The sequence below is a fragment of the Brachionichthys hirsutus genome, unplaced genomic scaffold (assembly GCF_040956055.1).
Source record: "Brachionichthys hirsutus isolate HB-005 unplaced genomic scaffold, CSIRO-AGI_Bhir_v1 contig_798, whole genome shotgun sequence".
Lineage (NCBI taxonomy): Eukaryota > Metazoa > Chordata > Actinopteri > Lophiiformes > Brachionichthyidae > Brachionichthys > Brachionichthys hirsutus.
Window position 1 is genome coordinate 2,185 of NW_027180681.1, and position 17,487 is coordinate 19,671.

Consider the following 17,487-nt stretch of genomic DNA (forward strand, 5'->3'; position numbering starts at 1 on the left):
AAATTCTACATGAATACAATTTTAAAATTAAGACAATTAAACTGATGAAAAGGAAACATTTGTCATTTTGAGACGTTTTTTTTTTTACGCATGTCTAATGTAACAAACGTACGGTATATAATGCATAAGACATCTCCACTCTAGGTGGATTATAAGGCGAGTGCAAACAATGAGATCTAAATGAAGACAAAACAAATGCTTCACTACAAAGCTTTGTAGCAGTAAAATTCAGAGCCTTTATCACTGGATGTTGAACAAAGCATTCACTTGGCAGGAAATTAAAAAACCAACGAGAGGTACAAAGACTAATTCTGCTTCGAAAAAAAAAATAACAACAACAACAACAATGCGAGAGACATATTTTTAAGGGAATAATGATTCTTTAGAAAAAGCATTCCAGCACTAGCTGGCAAACACAACGGAGACCCACGGGAGCATATGTTTGTAATTCCTACTGTTCTCTGTTTAAGTTATTTTTGTACATTCTAATTCTGCAACAACTCTGTATCACATTAACTATGCAGAATCTCTATTCTTAGATGTAAAAAAAAAAAGAGTTTGAGTATCCACAAGTACATCCAGTTGTTCCAGTGTATGCCAAACACTCTAAACTTTGTGGCCCTATTTTGAACAGAAACTAACACTGGAGTTGTGTGTGTGTGTGTGTGTGTGTGTGTGTGTGTGTGTGTGTGTATATATTGAATGAAGGACAGTCAGCCTCTGTCATGCTTTAGCCTTCCAGTCCCTTGCTCTCATGGGTGAGCAGCCATTGTTTGAGGTGGTCACCCTTGCCGCTCATGTACGGCCCACTCTGCCCACTGCTGGAAATGACTCTGTGACAGGGGATGAGGAGAGGAACCTGGCGCAGTCGGAGGGAGAGAGAAGACTCAGCTCGGAAGAAATAAATGTCTGCAAGTCTTGCAAATATGCAAAAAAAAAAAAGATTCTGCACAGAGACACTTTCAAAATATTCTCCTCTGTGTTTTCTATAAATGCTATTTTTGCAATTATTAATTCAGTGCAGACGTTGCACAGGGACATTTTCAGCTAAGTTAAATATAATGTTACTGCACAACTGTCATGTGTTTGCAAAAAAAGAACTAATATTTGACACAATACAGACTGGAGGTTAAATAAAAGAAAAATTAAACTGCCTTTTTATTCTCAGGTTGACATTTACCGTCACAGCAGCACAACAGTTGGAGGCGTTGATAATAGATATGTATTATTTATTAAAGGACCTCTGGTTTACCAAAGAAACGGTGTGACTCAAAAGTAAGCAACATGCAGAAAATATGAATCTGCACTTCGTGTGTTTTTGTCTTTTTTATGTTCATGCACTGCATGAAAACATTGTGCAACACCAGAAGTGTCTGGTTTGATCCTGCACAAATCCACATCCAGGGTGATGGCTCAGTCTTTGGGTATAAATGTTTTTTTACTCTTTAATAGTGCAAGGCAAAGAAGCAATCAAAAATTAATGGGCAAAAACACCAGCAGGATGAATATTCAATCGAGAGGGTGTCAACATTAAGATCTGATAACCCTGTGATCATTAAAAAGAGGAAGTCGGTGGAGCGTTTACTCTTGTTTCAGACGACTGCCAGGGGGGGTCCCGAGTTCTTTGTAAACTAAATGGCTGGAGAAAGATTAAACAAGAATGCCTAAAACACTTCGATCATTGTGAATTCCGAACAAGAAGAGTGGCAATAGTTGAAGTGAATCACAGCAATTATTTCCTTTAAAATACTCTAAATGTTGCCCTCAATTTGTATTTGCCACACTAAATAGAATAACAACACAACTGCTGCAGCATCGTAGCTGTATTCTGACAAGTTCTCCGGACTTGATGGTTGCACCAGCAGCCTTTTATATAAAAGTTGGACGTGCAGTGTGTTTTAGTTCAGCTCCATCATTAAACCCGCTCCCATATCAACAGCAATAAAACTTTCCGAGCCCCAGATTAACCTTGCAGACAGAGAAATACTGCTCGAATATTCTGATCAATACTGTTCCCCGGGTTTGGAGGTTGTGCAGGGTACCCTCAAGGCCTTTGGATCTGCCTCCTCACTTGGGGGGGGGAAAGAGCACTACACCAGGCTTATCAATACTCAAATCCTGGTGAAGAAGAAGTGCCACAGAGAGGCAAGGATCGATTGAGCACACTGAGCTTTTCACAGCTGAAGCCCGAGTGGAGAAGCACTACTGACAAGTAATTGACACTGACAATCTGACTCTGGATCTGTATCAGGAGCTGAGGGCTCAGGCTCCCAGCCTCCCTGACGAAAGGAGAGAAATGTGTGTAAAACATGAGACTGAGAGGTATTATACAGCCCTCCAGAAGCAATGCCATTGGCTAATGTAACATATAAAGTATATGGAAGAAGCTAGTGTGCGGTAAAACACGCACATGTTTTTTACTTGCATTCATTGTATATTTAAAATGGCTTTTTTTTTTTTTTTTTACTCAGAAGTACTTTCCTTCCTACTTCAATTACAAAAGCAGAAGGGGAAGAATAAGTGCAGTATTTAGATCAGCTCTCCCAGCCCATACGAGGCTGAGCATCTCACTGGCTGCATTTCTGTACATGAAGTCTTCCCTGCTTCACAGAGCACACCGGTGGTGCCCACAGCACTACATGGGCAGAGCTAAATGGGCTTTGATCAAAGGGTTTGATCAAAATTAGACACACCACTTGCCCTCTAGCCCTCCATTTTGTACACGGTGATTCATGAGCAGTGATGCAGGCCAGGTCTCAGCAAAGTATCTTAGATTTGTAGCAAACGTTTACCTGAGAGAACAGGAACAAAAGGTATGAGCCGAAAACTGCGCTGTCGGAAGACGTTCACAGAGGTAGATACCTTAATCCAATACAATTAGGGTTTGAGATTATTTTAAGAATATTAATTTATTAGAAAACTGTCAACGGTGCCTCTTCGGGAAAAGGAAAGGGAACGGATGAAAATAATTGTGTTCATATGCAAATACATGTAATTCAATTAGAATGCAAACAGGTGACCATACACTTTGTTTTATAACCGCTTTATATGATTTAGTGGTTTATTATTTACTGATTTATATTTGTATATCACACATTAATGGAAAGTGTTTCTGAAGGTTTAAATACAGTTACGGCACGATACACTGTTCTAAACAAAAATGTATCTAGACCAGTTCTTCTTTCTCAAAATTCTAATTACATTTGAGAGCATGCAGTTAAATTTAGACAATTGTTTTAATAATCCATTAACCTGGAGATTATTATTATTTTTAGCTTGACTATTAAAATAGTCGAAGATTAATTTTCTCTGTAATCTAACAGTATTGTTGCTAAAATACTAAAACGATAATAAAAGTACTTCTTATCAAATCTTTATTTGCTCCCCCAAGTTAATCAATAATTAACCGCTGATTACAGGCGGTGTTGCTGTTTACACACAACATGCAGGTTCCTACTTAGCCGTTATTAAAGCCTAATTAAATCAATTACTTTCCTTATCTGATGAATAAAGTCAGCACGAGAAACGTCTGTCAGTCAGTCTTAGCCACACTCACCGGGTTCCTCCTCATTGCTCCGCCCACCGCCCGCACTGCTCTGGGGTTTCCCGCCATCTCGGCGAGACGCTTGTACGAGACCGTCTCGCCGAGCTTCACGTCCCTCAGAAGCACCTGCAACACGCGGCCAGTGAACGCATCTTCGTCACAGAATGAGAGGACGGAGAGGAAGAGGAGAGAACAGAAGAAGAGAGAGTCCTTCGTTAAAAATCACTCGAACCCAGGCGGCTGACAACAAGACAACAGTTTAGCACCATGTAGCTTTTTGCACCTTTGAAATAAATAGCTGATTTGAATATAAATCAACATTCTGACATGAATAGTTGTTCCCTTCTCACCGCATGCTTGATGTCCAACTCCTCTCTCAAACGGGCTCTGCGTGACTCCTTTATTAGACTCATTAAACAACCGACTGCATCAAAGTCCCTCAGTTTGACCTCAGAACTAGTATCCACATGCTACAGGAGCAGATGTGAGGAAATTATTTCTACGGGGAAAAAAAACTAGGTTATACTTTGAAAGGTCACAGCTAAAATTAAAAAAGTTTGCTCCTTCATTTAAAAGGATTAAGAGAGGCCAAAAAGACTGCAAATCTGCTCCAGATTTTTAATAATAATAATTTGAATGTTGCGTACCATTTGTGGCAGTGGGATGACTTTGAGGTTAATCAGACCAATTTGTCCTTTTAATTGCTTTCTATTCAGAGTAGATTCATTATATCATCTTCACTTAAATGGCAGAATTCTTCAAATCATCCGCAGCTTAACCGACCACATTAACGGCTTTGATTCCATTAGCACTTTAGCAGTAGCATTATCTTTTTTTTTTTCTGGATTACCACGCGGCCACTGAGAGACGTGTTTGTCTAGCCCCCGATTCCCCAAGAAAAGGGCGGGAAAAGTGTTTGAAGCATCCCGAAACCTTCAGACGGCGACTTGCTGAGCTTGTGTAGCGCGCAGAAATACACTTTTCTTTTCTTTTTTTTTTGCCGAGAGAACAAGATTGGGAACAATAGTCTTGTTATCATGAGGGGGTGACACTCTTCTAGTACATACATGTACTCGGTCATGAAAATTCAATTAGTGATCTCCCATTCTCTCTCATTTATTTGGTCTAAGAGAGCACATGACAAGTGATCTATGAGAAACCCTTCTAAATTGGCATTGTGTGAAAACATGTCACACCCCTGTCTCTCTTCTACAGAGTGAACATCCTATGCTCCCCAGGCTCCCTCGCTACCTTATAGTCACTCTCCGCTACACAAAGCCATGCGAATAAGGCAATTTGCCTAAACTGGGGGGAATAAGTGTAAAACCTAAAGGGGATATATTTGATTGATGCGCACCCATGTGAGTTCTTTGTCTTGAACAGGGCCCGTAGGTACTGTTTAATAATTTTTCAGGTAATAATCATGCTGTCAAGGAGATGACGGGCTGTTACGCAGACAGACTTAATGTTATGAGGAGATAAGAGACACCCCTGAAATTTCTTTTATGCATTATCTGCCTCATAAAGCTTGGATTTGGCCACATGTGGTGATTGGAACATTTTGATATCACTCTGTCACCGACAGGCGATTACAACTCACGGCAGACTGTGGCTCGGACAAATCCTTGTTGATGCAAAAGTTAATGACAAGCAACCAAAGTCAGCGTCTTGCTAGCTGTTGAAGTGTTTTCTCCTGCGAGGAGGTCGGGCAACAAGCTACAATGCTGTTTACACCTTTTATAAATCATGGGCAGTGTTTTCTGCTGGAAGAAGAAAAAACAGAGTCTAGTGCTGCTATCTACTGCTGCAGAGGTTAAAGAACTTTGCCCTCATCAGCGTTGGTGACAGAGACTTCATGCGGGTCACTCAAGGTGACCACCAATGATTTGGAGAGCAGTCCCTGAGTCCCATACTTCATAAAGAGCCTAATATGGTGTGTCTGGGGTCAGGAACCTCTTTACCGGGGTGCAGCGATGTCAATTGTTTAAATAAAACTTGAGGGGAACCACTTACATGTTTACAGACATCCCATAATTATGTCACAGGTCATTACCACTGTGAGGCCAGGCGGCAGGGCCGCTGCAGAGGTAGAGACCGACTGACCTCAAGTAAAATCGAACAGACCTGGGGATTATGAAGCTATTGACATTTATGATTGATTTGCTCATAATGGTTTATATGAGAGCAATTTGCAAGCAGAAAAAACACAACTAACAAAAAAAAACAAAAAACAATGAACTAAATTCCATCAGCCAGAGCTGTGATAGATTTGGAGAAATGACTTTCAGCTGACAGTCGCCTGTGACAATAAAAAGACAATAGTGGAAATGCAGCCACCTCATTATCCTTTGTGTCTAATGGGAGGCAAGACTTTGACTCCCAGTCAAAGTGTCTCCTGAGTCTTGACGGAGCCATACTTTTGAAGGCTGACGGGGTGCTGATGATTCTCTGATTATTCGATATTCTAAAAACGTTCATTTCCCTAATTCCTCTCCACATCACAGGGGCGAGTCCTGGTGAGTGTCTCATCTCGCCCTGCGCTGTGCACAGGGGGAGGGTTCAGGCTCCTGCAGGAACACAGTCATTTGGGCTTTGAAGACCGCCCTTCCCCCGCTCTGCCCCCCCCCCCCCCTCCCCCAATATTCCCCGTGCCGCTTACCGAGACTAAGATCCTCTCGTCTGTTACATATGGATGTATAATTAATGAGATAAGAATATGCATCGTTTTAAGAACTCATAATGGTGTCTCTGTTTTTTTTGAGGGCGGGGGGGGGGCAGTGAATGCACACACACACACACAAACAGATAACCTGCCCACGAGCACGCACACGCCGCTCCTCTACCTCCAACGACCAAATTCGTGTGTGATGTTGCACATGAGAGTCAGTCAGAAGGCGCGCCTCGCATCTCCTTTCATGCCACCGCTGTTGCTCAGGTATATCGTGACAGCTAATATGAAAAGTGGCTTGTTTTGTCAGAAATGTGTAAATAAACATGGCAACACTTCAAGCGAAGGTCACAACTCAATATTACATGACAAGAACAGCGAGAGAGCTGTCGCGTTCAGCTTCTCCCACAAGATAACTGCGCAAACAAAAGTTGCTCGTCACCGATCGTAATGACCTGATTAAACTGCACGACTGGATCGAGTTGGAATCTTCACCCGGCGGCGAGGTAAAAACTAATCCTTAATATTTGTGAATCAACAAGCAAAAGGAAACCTTATATTTATTCCCTCAAAAGACAAATACTCTTGATGCTCACATTTAACATTTTTATACTGGCATGGCCTGTGGTTGTGACTACTGAGAGCAATCCAAGCCTAAAACCTGTATTTACTGAGCCCCACAACAACAGGCGAGGGAGAGAGGTGGAACGCAGCACAATCACCTATTCAGATCAGGTACTAATGAAGAATTCCATCTATCCTGAAATTTAATTAAAACCCCAAAGACTTCAGATGAGATGCGATTTGAAAGAGCCTGGGGCTGGTACACAAGCACTTGGTGGCGAAGGGAATCACACTGAAAGTTGATATCGTAATTGGTCCTGATGTATTTTTGCATTGCCTTTGCGGGAGCGTGGGACTCGTAGCTGTATACAGGGTCTCGATGGAGCACCTGCTCATTGAAAATGCCATCACTCAAGCACTGCAGATCTGCATGAAATTAGAGAGCGACTAAGGCCTGATTGCAGGGGAAGAGAGGCGCAATTGTTAAATGCATATATTAGAGCTTTCATGTGCTTAGGTGCACTTCTGGGTCGAAACAAGTGTGTCTGCAAAAAATCTCAAGTTAAATTGCAATGAGCAGAAATGAAATGGATACAAGCGCAATACTTGTTGTTTACAAAATTACCTGTCAGACTGTGAGAATCAGTTGTTTCTCTGAAAAAAGGAAAATTAATTCCTCATTTTTATTACTTGCCGTCTTCCGTCATTCATTCTGCAGCCACAGCTACCACTGGCAATATGTTTCGCTTTTTTTTTTGTGACGCTAATTGTCCGTTTCGGGGTGCTTTCAATTTTACTCGCCCGAGGTGCCTGGACGAGCCAACAATAAGCTCATTGAAACTTTACCACCATTCACATGGTGTCATTAAAAAAAGCTTCCTGTCTGAAAATGTCAAGAGTGGAATTCGATCAGTTTCAAATATGTGCCAAGAATCATGGAAAAGCTTGCCAAGACTAACACGCGTGGTAAGAGCTGCCACAGATTACTGAACCAAGTTACGGCTCTGTGTTCTGTTCCCGCTCGTTCGCTCACCCACTCGCTCGCTTTTCCCGTGCTTCTCCCTCTCTCTCGGCCATAAAATACTTCATTATAACACAGAGAGCCAGCGAGTGTAAGTGATGTAACTGACAATTAAGAGTGAAAGCCTGATCCTAGTCATGGCTCTGCAAATATTTATCCACGACAGACCTCCTTGCAGGGTCGGGTGGTGAAAAGCAGGGAGAGGGAGACTCCCAGTGGTCCGCGGCTCACTGAAGTACGCCTGGAGCCATTCAACGCAGCGCTGCAACTCGGGGCTCATTTCTGCCGGGCTATCGTTGACCACACAGCTCAGGGGGGCCTCGACGCTCCTGCGAGGGACATAAGGAAGGATGGGGAGTTGAGGTGGGGATCAGAGGAGCAATCATAATGCCCGCGCCTAGGCTGAACAGTGATAAAATACGTCGCAAGAATGTAATAACATGCCACGGTTGATCCAGATGCAAGATGATATAATTTGTGGCGAAACAGCTTAAAACGTGAGTAAGTTATGCATTCAGGCTGCGATAAATATCGGAGCTGCGAGAGACAGACACAAGCTGTAGAAAATAAACATGCAGCAAACACAAACACAACTGTTGCAGTGGATATATATTTTCCTGAAGTGGAGCATTATGGAGTATGAAAGAAAGCATTGCTGGGTCATAAAGAACAGCGCTTACAGTTTATGTCAAAGGACTTTGAGGAAGCATAAAAAAAAGACGAGTTTTCAAAAGTCTCGCAGCTGTAACGTAAAAAAAAAAAAAAGTTAAGAGCGCAGCGTTAAACAAATAGTTTCAACTCTGCTTGGGTCTACTTTACAGTTCATGACAAGAATAAATGGATTTTTTTGGCCAGAGCCAAATGCACTTGGACGTGCATCTTAGCATGAGTAGATGCTTGGAGGAATTTGCCGATGGTTGAGTTGGCATCACTTAACAGCTGAATTTCTCTCCGTTGCTGACCACCCCCCAGGTCAATGCGAGCAGACTGACCCATATTTGACACTTAAAGACCCTACTGGGAAGGTCCTCTCTTAGCATGTGCGTTCCTGCAAAGTGGACCTCAAGCTGTGTGGATCTAAAGCTGGCCGCCAATTCCATTAACTGGTGTACAGAACTTATAAATAAATAATAGCAGCATTTAAGTGCCCCCTTTTCAAAATTGGCTTATCCTGTATGGTATTAATAATAGACATTTACTTTGTTAAACACACAGACCGTCTCTCTCCTGCCTGCCGTAACACCGAGACCCTAAAGTGTTTTTACACTTCTGCGGGTCACAGTTGGAGCAACATTTTATATTGGACACGTGCAGCCGAGGTTTACTGGGGTGTTATGACTGAGCAGGTCAGTTTTCAGGGAAATGCTCCGCCTGCTAGTTTGTGGCCCTGTGATGAAGGTCTCCTGGGTGCCGTTTAACGGTGGGTGTAAATACAGTAAAATGTGTAAATACTCTCATTTCTAAATAAACCACACAGCAGTTTATAGCCCAGTGGTGAAAACTCGGAAACCCACCGGCGGGTCCCGAGCTGAGACCCGCTCAAACAATGGCCATGGCTCATGGCAATCTCTGTCGGCATGGGTGAGTGCCCAGCCAGCCCCAACTTGTCATTGTCTCTCCTTCCTATCCTTCCACTCCCCTTCCTCCCCCAGCCCCCCCCCCCCCCCCCCACCCTCTCTATTTCTCTATCCTCCCACTCCAGCTCTTTTGCCCACCAACACACACACCATCCCCCCACTTCTCTTTTCTCTGAGCAAGGATCTTCAGGCCACTGTTCCCTCTTCCCCTCCACACCGACGCGCCTCCTCCCACCACCACCACCTCCTCTACCCTTCCACATCTCCTCTTTCTCTCCGAGAGGATGTTCCAGCCGCTGCACACTGACAGCTCGGGGATATTGTGTGTGGAAATGTTCCTGTTGGACCCGCAGGCCCTTACAATCTACTGGACAAAGGCGAGAGCACCTTTGCTTAAGGCTTGGCACCTTTGACCTCCAGCTCACACTTCAGACTTGTCACCGTGACTAATTTTCCTCTCCCCTCAGCTCACCGTTATGGATGTGCCAGCTATAAAGGTGTTCTGAGTGATACAACATTGACAGTGGTAAAAGTTAATGCAATGCAGTACATGTTATGGCCAGTAAACAAGACCATAATAAATAAATAAAAGTGGGAAAAACATCAGTCGAGCTGAAGTCTGTCACCTCTGGGTGCCACAGGGAATTGTTTTTTAAAGAGCATGAGGGCCAGTGGAGATGTTGCTGCACCGGCAACATTTCCAGCAGCTTCAATGACTCGCAAATCAAGCAGCATCTGACATGTGATATTTTTTTTTTAGAGAGAGATCAGACCGGGACATTACAAACCCTGCCCTTCAAAAGAGAAATTAGAGATGTGTAATAAATGCCAAGGTGTCCAATATAAAGCCAATAATTATAATTATGGGTGATAATAAACAGTCTTTCAATAACTGCATTTAACAAATATATTTGAGCTGGAATAAACAATTTAAATTAGGTTATTGTAAAATAGTTATTATCTCTCGTTTGGCCGCAATAGAAAATTTTAAATGTCCTTCCGGTTCTTGCTATTTTATTGCAGGTAAGGAAATAAGAAACTAATTCCAAACTAGTCAGGATGTGCTGCACTAAGAGGAATATTTCCCCTGATAAAAGGTTGTGATTTGAGAAAATTTCTAATATTGTGGTCCTGTCTAAATCAATTTTCAATTACCATAAATCATCATCGTGTAAAGTGGGAGTTATTTGGAGTTCTACCCAATTTCTAACTCTAATACAAAGAATAAATTAAACATTTATATAATGTTGAGGGTTATTTAATTTATCCTGGAAGAAACAGTCAAAAATAACAAAAAGAGAATACCAAACATCAAATTTGTCAATTTCCTTTTTCTTCCTTGTTCCATATCTCAACTTGCACAACTCTTCAAGTACGACTTTTTCCATCAGCCGCAGACACAAGAATGAAGCAGGTTAACCATAGGATTTAATTGAAAGGAATCTGGCGAAGGGTGTAATGGTATATCGCACAAAAAGGGGAAAAACTCAGAACTCATGCCTCCGTCCTGTGAAGCGTGATGGCGCTCATCCCGACTCGATCGGCTGTCACTTTTTGACACAGCTTGCCAGAGTTCTCCTTCACCGATCATGGGTAACACGGCGGGTCAGAGGATGAAATAGAAAAGGCCAAGAGCGGTCCAATATTTTCCTCAGCCTTATAGCTGCAGATACTTAACTCGGAGACGTCAAAGACTCAGGAGAGCATGAAAAAGGCCAAAAATGACTGTCTAAAAAAAATAAATACAGCATGTCTCTATATGAATGTCAAGATCCTGATAGTCTCTGAGCCAAAGGCTGTGATTCAATTGTAAGCCACTTGCTCGACGCGGCTCGTTCAACCATATGAAGATCATTCAGATGCCTATCCAGCTACTGCGCCATTAAAGCGGAGAGCTTGTAAACTGGTGCGCTGTAAAGAACGCTTCCTATTCCGTTCTGGGACGCACGCCTTTTTTTTTGTGCTCTGTTGTTTTGAAATAAAAACAACTCAGCCGGATAAACTGCTCTCTAGATATCCAGCAACTCTTATTAGCGAATGTCCGCCAAAGAAGCCGCAACACTCAATCCAATACATAAAGGTGGTGGTAAAATACTGCGGAGCAGGCAACAAAGCACACAACAATTAGGTCTTCTCCCAACTGGCGAGCCACAGGAGTCAGTGAAGGCATGTATTACCAGAGCCTTAACTCTTAGTCCATTATGTAGTGTATCCATTCCACACCCCGACGCGGCAATGTTTATCTACAACAGACTACTGAGCAGTTTCAAATAGTGTTTTTAGCCTCTATTCTCAAGTGCCACAGCAAGAGATTCCAATTATACGAATAGTGAGGAGCCAGTGAGGGAGGCATAAAGTACATTAGGGATCTCCTGCAACTGCAGGGACCTTTTAGAGCCTCCGCTGAAGAGGGCCGGGAGACGAGGGGGGGGGACAGTGACCCTGCATGGATAGCCTCTGTCAAAATTTGACCACGTCAAGCTCAAAGGCATTATGGGAATCCACTGTCACCAAGTCCTAATTACTGTCTGTGTTCAGAGCAAATTACTGCCTTGTTCCTCTGATTAGCGAGGAGGCTAATCTTCACCTGTGTACGCCAGCACTGCTGAGGGCCCTTGAGTGTTAGCGCTTCGTCTTCTGTAATTTATTTTTAAATCAGTGCCCGTTCCCAGGAGTTTCGAGTGTTTTGTTGTGAACCGCTTACCATGATCCCCACCGCCGCCCCATCACCCCTAAATCCTTGACTAAATCCTTGTTTGGTGCCGCAGGAAGATAAGCAAGAACAACACTTGGGCATAATTGACTCATACTCCTCTCAAAGATGTCAGAGCAGAATCATCTCTCTGCATATTGCTTTAGCATGTCACACACTGTACACTTCTGCATGTTGCAGATATCGAATCCAATCAACTTCTGAAACAAACTAAGCACAATCCTCTACTTGGAAGAAAAAAAAACTTCCTGGTCGACGGCAGGGAAGGAAAAGAAAAAAATCCCAAACAAATACAAAGAAACAAAAAAAGGCGGAGCTGCTTTTAGCTCCGTCTCTACCGCCGGGGGTAACTCCCGCTTTGCTCCTGTCCTCACTCGGGAGGTTCCGCTTTAAAAACCACAACATTTGCAGATTTTCATCAGAGTGAATGTCAGCATCTCGTCTGCATGGGGCAGTTTACAGGTAGTGTGTTGCACAGGTGTTGGTTTGCACAGGAAATGGCACATGCAGCCTGATTGGGGCGGTCCCAGGAGATGGAGGCATAAGCATAGAACACAGATGGGTCCCAGGGCCAGTGGGAGCAGCACCTTAATGAATACGCAGCTGAGTACTACACTTCACAACATGCAAAACAATATTCTAAGGCCACGGTATAAAAAAAATAGAACCAAAAAAAAAATCATCTGAATATCATTACACAATGAATTATTCATGCAAGTTCTAGAGGGACTACGTTAAAAAGTCTCCCTCGGCTTTACTGGTGATTTCATTCAATATCTCAGCAGATCTGTTTGCATGACAAAGCATTTTGGTTCCAAAATGCAAGCACTTTATTCACCACACGGTTGTGTCTATATATCAAGCAAAGCAAAAAAAAAAAAAAAAAAGAATAAAAATCGAACTTGAATAAACTTATGCGGTAGACTAAATATAAGAGAGGGAGAAAGAGACAAAGACAAAGAGAGAGAAATTATGGAGGAAAAGAATAAGTTGCTGATATGGTTCCCGGCGTGCGAGGACATCATGTAAACGGGGCCCAAAACCGGGAACGCATTTACCATCCTGCTATGCAGCGTGAAACCGGGACATTGATTCACAACACTACACGCGTGTGAGAAAAACGATAAATGCATCACCTCAGATATTTCACACCAGCGTTGGTAGTGTGTAAAAGCTGTTGTGACAGCTTGGGTATTAGGGCTAGGTAGATGGGAAATGTCTGGCTGCTTATGAATGCCAATGTGACTAGGGTGACGGGTCTGACATAAAAACACTCCACCTCAGAACAATTAGGCTGTTCTCAGGTCCCGTCCAGTGTTGTCGGTGATAATGGAAAGCTGTGAGGATAACTGGTGATAAATAGACTTTAACACCCTCCGCCTTAAGACCAATTCAGTCCTGCAGTCCTCTCATATGCTTAACTAATCATGACCATGGCCGGCAGATTCATACAAAAGACTAATTACTGTTGTACTTCACTTCAGTCTCAAAGGCCTCTTATATAAGGACTTGGGGGTTCTCTTGCCTCTTTTCTCCTCTTGATGGGTTTTTTTTTTTTTTTTTTTACAAGTAGACCTCATGCTAGACAAAAGCATTTAAAAATTGGTGATTGCTTTCATCTGCTTTAATTACATTCAGAAATGGCATTTCTGCCACATAATACACCCCTATTGTTTCAGAATTATCTGGCTGGGGGAGTAAAATCTACAATATTCGACGATGCTCCCGAGCTAAATCGCCTCTTGAAATTGAAATATGCTGCTGAAATACAAAATAAAAAGCCAGCCTTTACTGCTGATATACTGAAAGCTTCTTGGCTTCCTGCAGAATGCTATTATTATGCATATCCAGGTAGAAAGTTAATTAACCCAAAGCTTAAGCTAATTATGGTAGCAGAATGCTATCAACCAAACGCTTTCAGTCAGACAGCTGTCCAGAATTCCATTTGCTAATCATTTGTCTTTTGCTGGAGCATATGGTGCATTTCCTCGCTATCACAGCAACAACAAACAGATGAAAATCATTAACTAAAAACAATGTGCACTGTGAAAAATCAGACGCAGATTTATAATGCTTTGTGTCAGAGAAAAAAAAGGCGGATTTATGGCCTGGAAAATCTAATGATAATTTTGGGTTTTAGCCACATAGGCTTTTTTTTTTTGTGTGTGCGTGTTGTTGAGTAGACCATGTGACCCAAGTGTGCTGGGAATTCAGATGCACAAATATATTGTTTGTATCTATATGCAAATGAGACAGAATGTTTATCAGTGTAAAATTAATTACAATTTTCTATAGGAGCATATGCAAAGAGCGTGTTCCAAACAATTTTTAGCTTCTAGCACATTTTGTGTCTCTTCTCTACAACATTGTATTTTTATGTTGTTAAAAGTACAAGTCCCTCAGCTCTGAATTAAATCAATTATTTTCCAAGAAAAGATTCATGCATTATTTTTTTTTCTTTTCTTTTCATAAAAACACATCACGCTCGCTGTTAAAGCGTGATTGATATCAGCATTGCCTCGCGACATTATCAGGCAATAAAGGCTACTCAGGTTCTAATGCAACATGTCATACACAGCCTCCTGTAGTACATTTCTATTGAGGACCTCACAAGCTAAATTGCTTTTTTCCTGCTCCCCCACATCTCAGCCAGCTTGACAGACAAATTGATCAAAGCATTGTAAAATAATATGCTCACAAAATGTCTCGGGGCAGGAGTCCAGCCCCTTTTTCATTTTTCACCCTAATAAAAAAGTACTCTATGATTTCCTCAGTATTATGTGTCTGTGTTCCGTGTGAAGGAGGCAAGAAGCCTCATATTTCAGATAATAGTAATCTCCTGTAAACAAAATGTGTATCATTTTTTCCTTTCGTTCCGTGAACGCCAAAGCCATGCTAAAAACCAAAGGGTGGAAAAAGCTGGTTAACGGGGAGGCTGGTGCAAAGGGCCCCAACAGGGGTTGTTGAGATGTAATGAATTTGTTCCTCTGATGGTGCCTTCAGGGCTGTCGTTAGACAGGCAGAGGAGGTTGATTTTAGGAAATGTTACTAAGATCAGTTAGGAAGCAAAAGGGGCTTGAGACGTTTCTATTACAAAGAGCTGACGGTCATGGTGTGTAAGCAATACTTCAGGGGAGTTAATGCAGCCGTAATGGCATTTATCAATAGCTATCAATGCTGTGAACGTCTCTGCTGCTGCTCCAGCTGTTCCACACCAACCCGGAGAGAATTCTGAAACGCAGAACGCAAACAAGCGTTTCGAAGGCTGGCCTCACTCGCAGGTCTTTCCTTTATGTTATGCATGGAAGTTATCTATTTCCCGTACACAAAACACGCTCTTAGACATCATTTATCACGCTGACTTTGTAAGCCGGTGCCATACCACATCCAAAGCTGGCAAGAGCCTTGTTTAGTATGTCATAAATAAATCAATGAAAACGGCTGAATTGAACTATTACCGCTACAGGCAGGCTTTTGTGAGATCTACATGTAAAGCCGGTTGCAAAGATACGCCTATATTTTGTCATTTTATCTCGCCTCCCTTAATGCCCGTTTACTTTGTGCTACTCCATATATCTGAGGTGGCTCTGGTTCCCCTGTCCTGTGACAATAATATCATATTCATCAGGTCATGATAAAATCGAAACATTTTCTTTAACGATTTCCCGCTCACACCTTCGAGAACATACAGAGAGCAAAGCGGTCGTAGCTTCGCTTATGACTGACACACCAAATGATATTAAACTGAGAAATGATCCAGTGATGCGAATCATTAAATTCATTTCCATATTGCTACTGAACCTGAACACACAAATTAAACCCTGTTCACAAGGAGACGGCGAAAGGTGCTTGCGCGTGGTTACAGGACATCTTCCATAATCAAAATTCCATATTATTAATTTTCTCACTTCGACTCATTAACAACGAGTGGAACGTTTTTACTGCTTGATGAATTTTAGGGACTAGCAGACAGTCGGGAAGGAAACACATGTTGAGGTGTAATATACAAGGTCATTAATGGGTTTTCCATAAATTAGAATTTAAACATACATTTTCAAAAGGATAGTTTCCTATCCGGGTGAATTTGAAAATGGTTTAATTTCCCAAACCATTCAAGTTTATCAAATGCGAATCTGCCATACACGGATATTTAATTCCAATCTAATCAAAACTAATCTGAGATGTAGGATGTGGACCTGTAAAAACATGGAATAAGTACTTATTAATGCCGAGTTTAATCAGTTTTAATCGCTTCAGTGAGACTGCCAACATTTTTACAATTTTGAGGGATGGGCAAGGCATGAAATGTTGACACTCACGCTAGTGCATACGACGTGGAGGAAACATAAATAAACAGAAGCGAACGGTCCATGCGCCCCGTGGCCTCGGCTGACCCTCCAGACATCAGCTCTAATCAACTCCCTTGTGGATAATAAACACGTTATTTTTCTGAAATTTCAAATATACTGCAGGAAGAATCACAACCACATGCCATCAGAAATCTAATTTCAAGCCCAACTGTATTCTGGTGCCCCTCATATTTCTCGCGCCTGCTCATATTTGCCCAACTTTCGCGAGGATATTTCTTGTGGGATCTACAAAAATGCCCTGCTTCCAATGAGGAATGGTGGCACTCCATCACACGAGTGGATTCTGTCCGCCTGTAAATTTCACACCTTTGTTTATCACGTCACCATCTGGCTGTTGTACAGTACCTTTCAGCAGGTGCGACATCCATTAGGATCTGGATGGTGTGCACACCATTCTCACATCCACTGACTTGGATCGTCCCCAGGGGGCTCAGCAATGAGATGGTCTTCTGAGTGCACTGGCTCTCCCTCTGCTGCTTCATCGCGTTGCCCTGCTAAGGAAGCACAAATTACACTCTGTTCATTGACATATTCATGTGGCAACTTTCACAGTTTCACACACACAAACACACACACACACACACACATTTGCATTGAATGATCTATTGAAATTCTAGCAGGCCACCAACAGATGATGACTTACATATTTGAACACCTTGCCTCCAAACAATGTCATGATGTGACTTGATCCCCACATTACTATCCAATATTTCTTTTGTGCATGGAAAAGAATACGCCTTTCTAACCAATAAATCGCCCATTTTTTCCCCTCTTTCTGTTCTATATATCACATAAATGAGAAAAACAATGCAGTCTGTTCCCTTGTCTGGTGGGGGGATTCCCAAGATAGCTCGACATTATTTTCAATCCGTCATTTTTGGTTGATGGTCGGGATGTTTTTCTAGCATTAAATTTGTTCCTTAGGGTGCAACTCCGATGGGATTCTAGTTTCCAGCCCTTAACAACAGCAAAAACGTGCAGCTTTTCTGACGACTGAGATGGATACTGGCAATAACCAGACAGCAGTTCC

The 17,487-nt window shown here is 42.3% G+C and overlaps 1 protein-coding gene across 1 annotated transcript; it reads right to left on the reverse strand.

Annotated features, from left to right (window-relative positions):
- Positions 1-730: 730 nt before the first annotated feature.
- LOC137916411 (methylated-DNA--protein-cysteine methyltransferase-like) lies at positions 731-16,951 on the reverse strand. The gene is made up of 4 exons (XM_068759436.1): positions 16,803-16,951; positions 7,966-8,126; positions 3,557-3,696; positions 731-859 (listed from the first exon to the last, which is right to left on the reverse strand). Exons 1-4 carry the CDS (start codon positions 16,937-16,939, stop codon positions 731-733), a joined length of 567 nt encoding a protein of 188 aa, XP_068615537.1. The 5' UTR covers positions 16,940-16,951.
- Positions 16,952-17,487: the final 536 nt, after the last annotated feature.

What these genes read in the sequence shown, in the direction of transcription:
- LOC137916411 (XM_068759436.1), bottom strand. Translation starts at nt 16,939, where the DNA reads ATGAAGCAGCAGAGGGAGAGCCAGTGCACTCAGAAGACCATCTCATTG. An exon ending in GATGTCGCACCTGCTGAAAG is followed by an intron (nt 8,127 to 16,802) that starts GTACTGTACAAC and finishes TGTCCCTCGCAG; the next exon opens with GAGCGTCGAGGCCCCCCTGA. An exon ending in CCACCCGACCCTGCAAGGAG is followed by an intron (nt 3,697 to 7,965) that starts GTCTGTCGTGGA and finishes TCTGTGACGAAG; the next exon opens with ATGCGTTCACTGGCCGCGTG.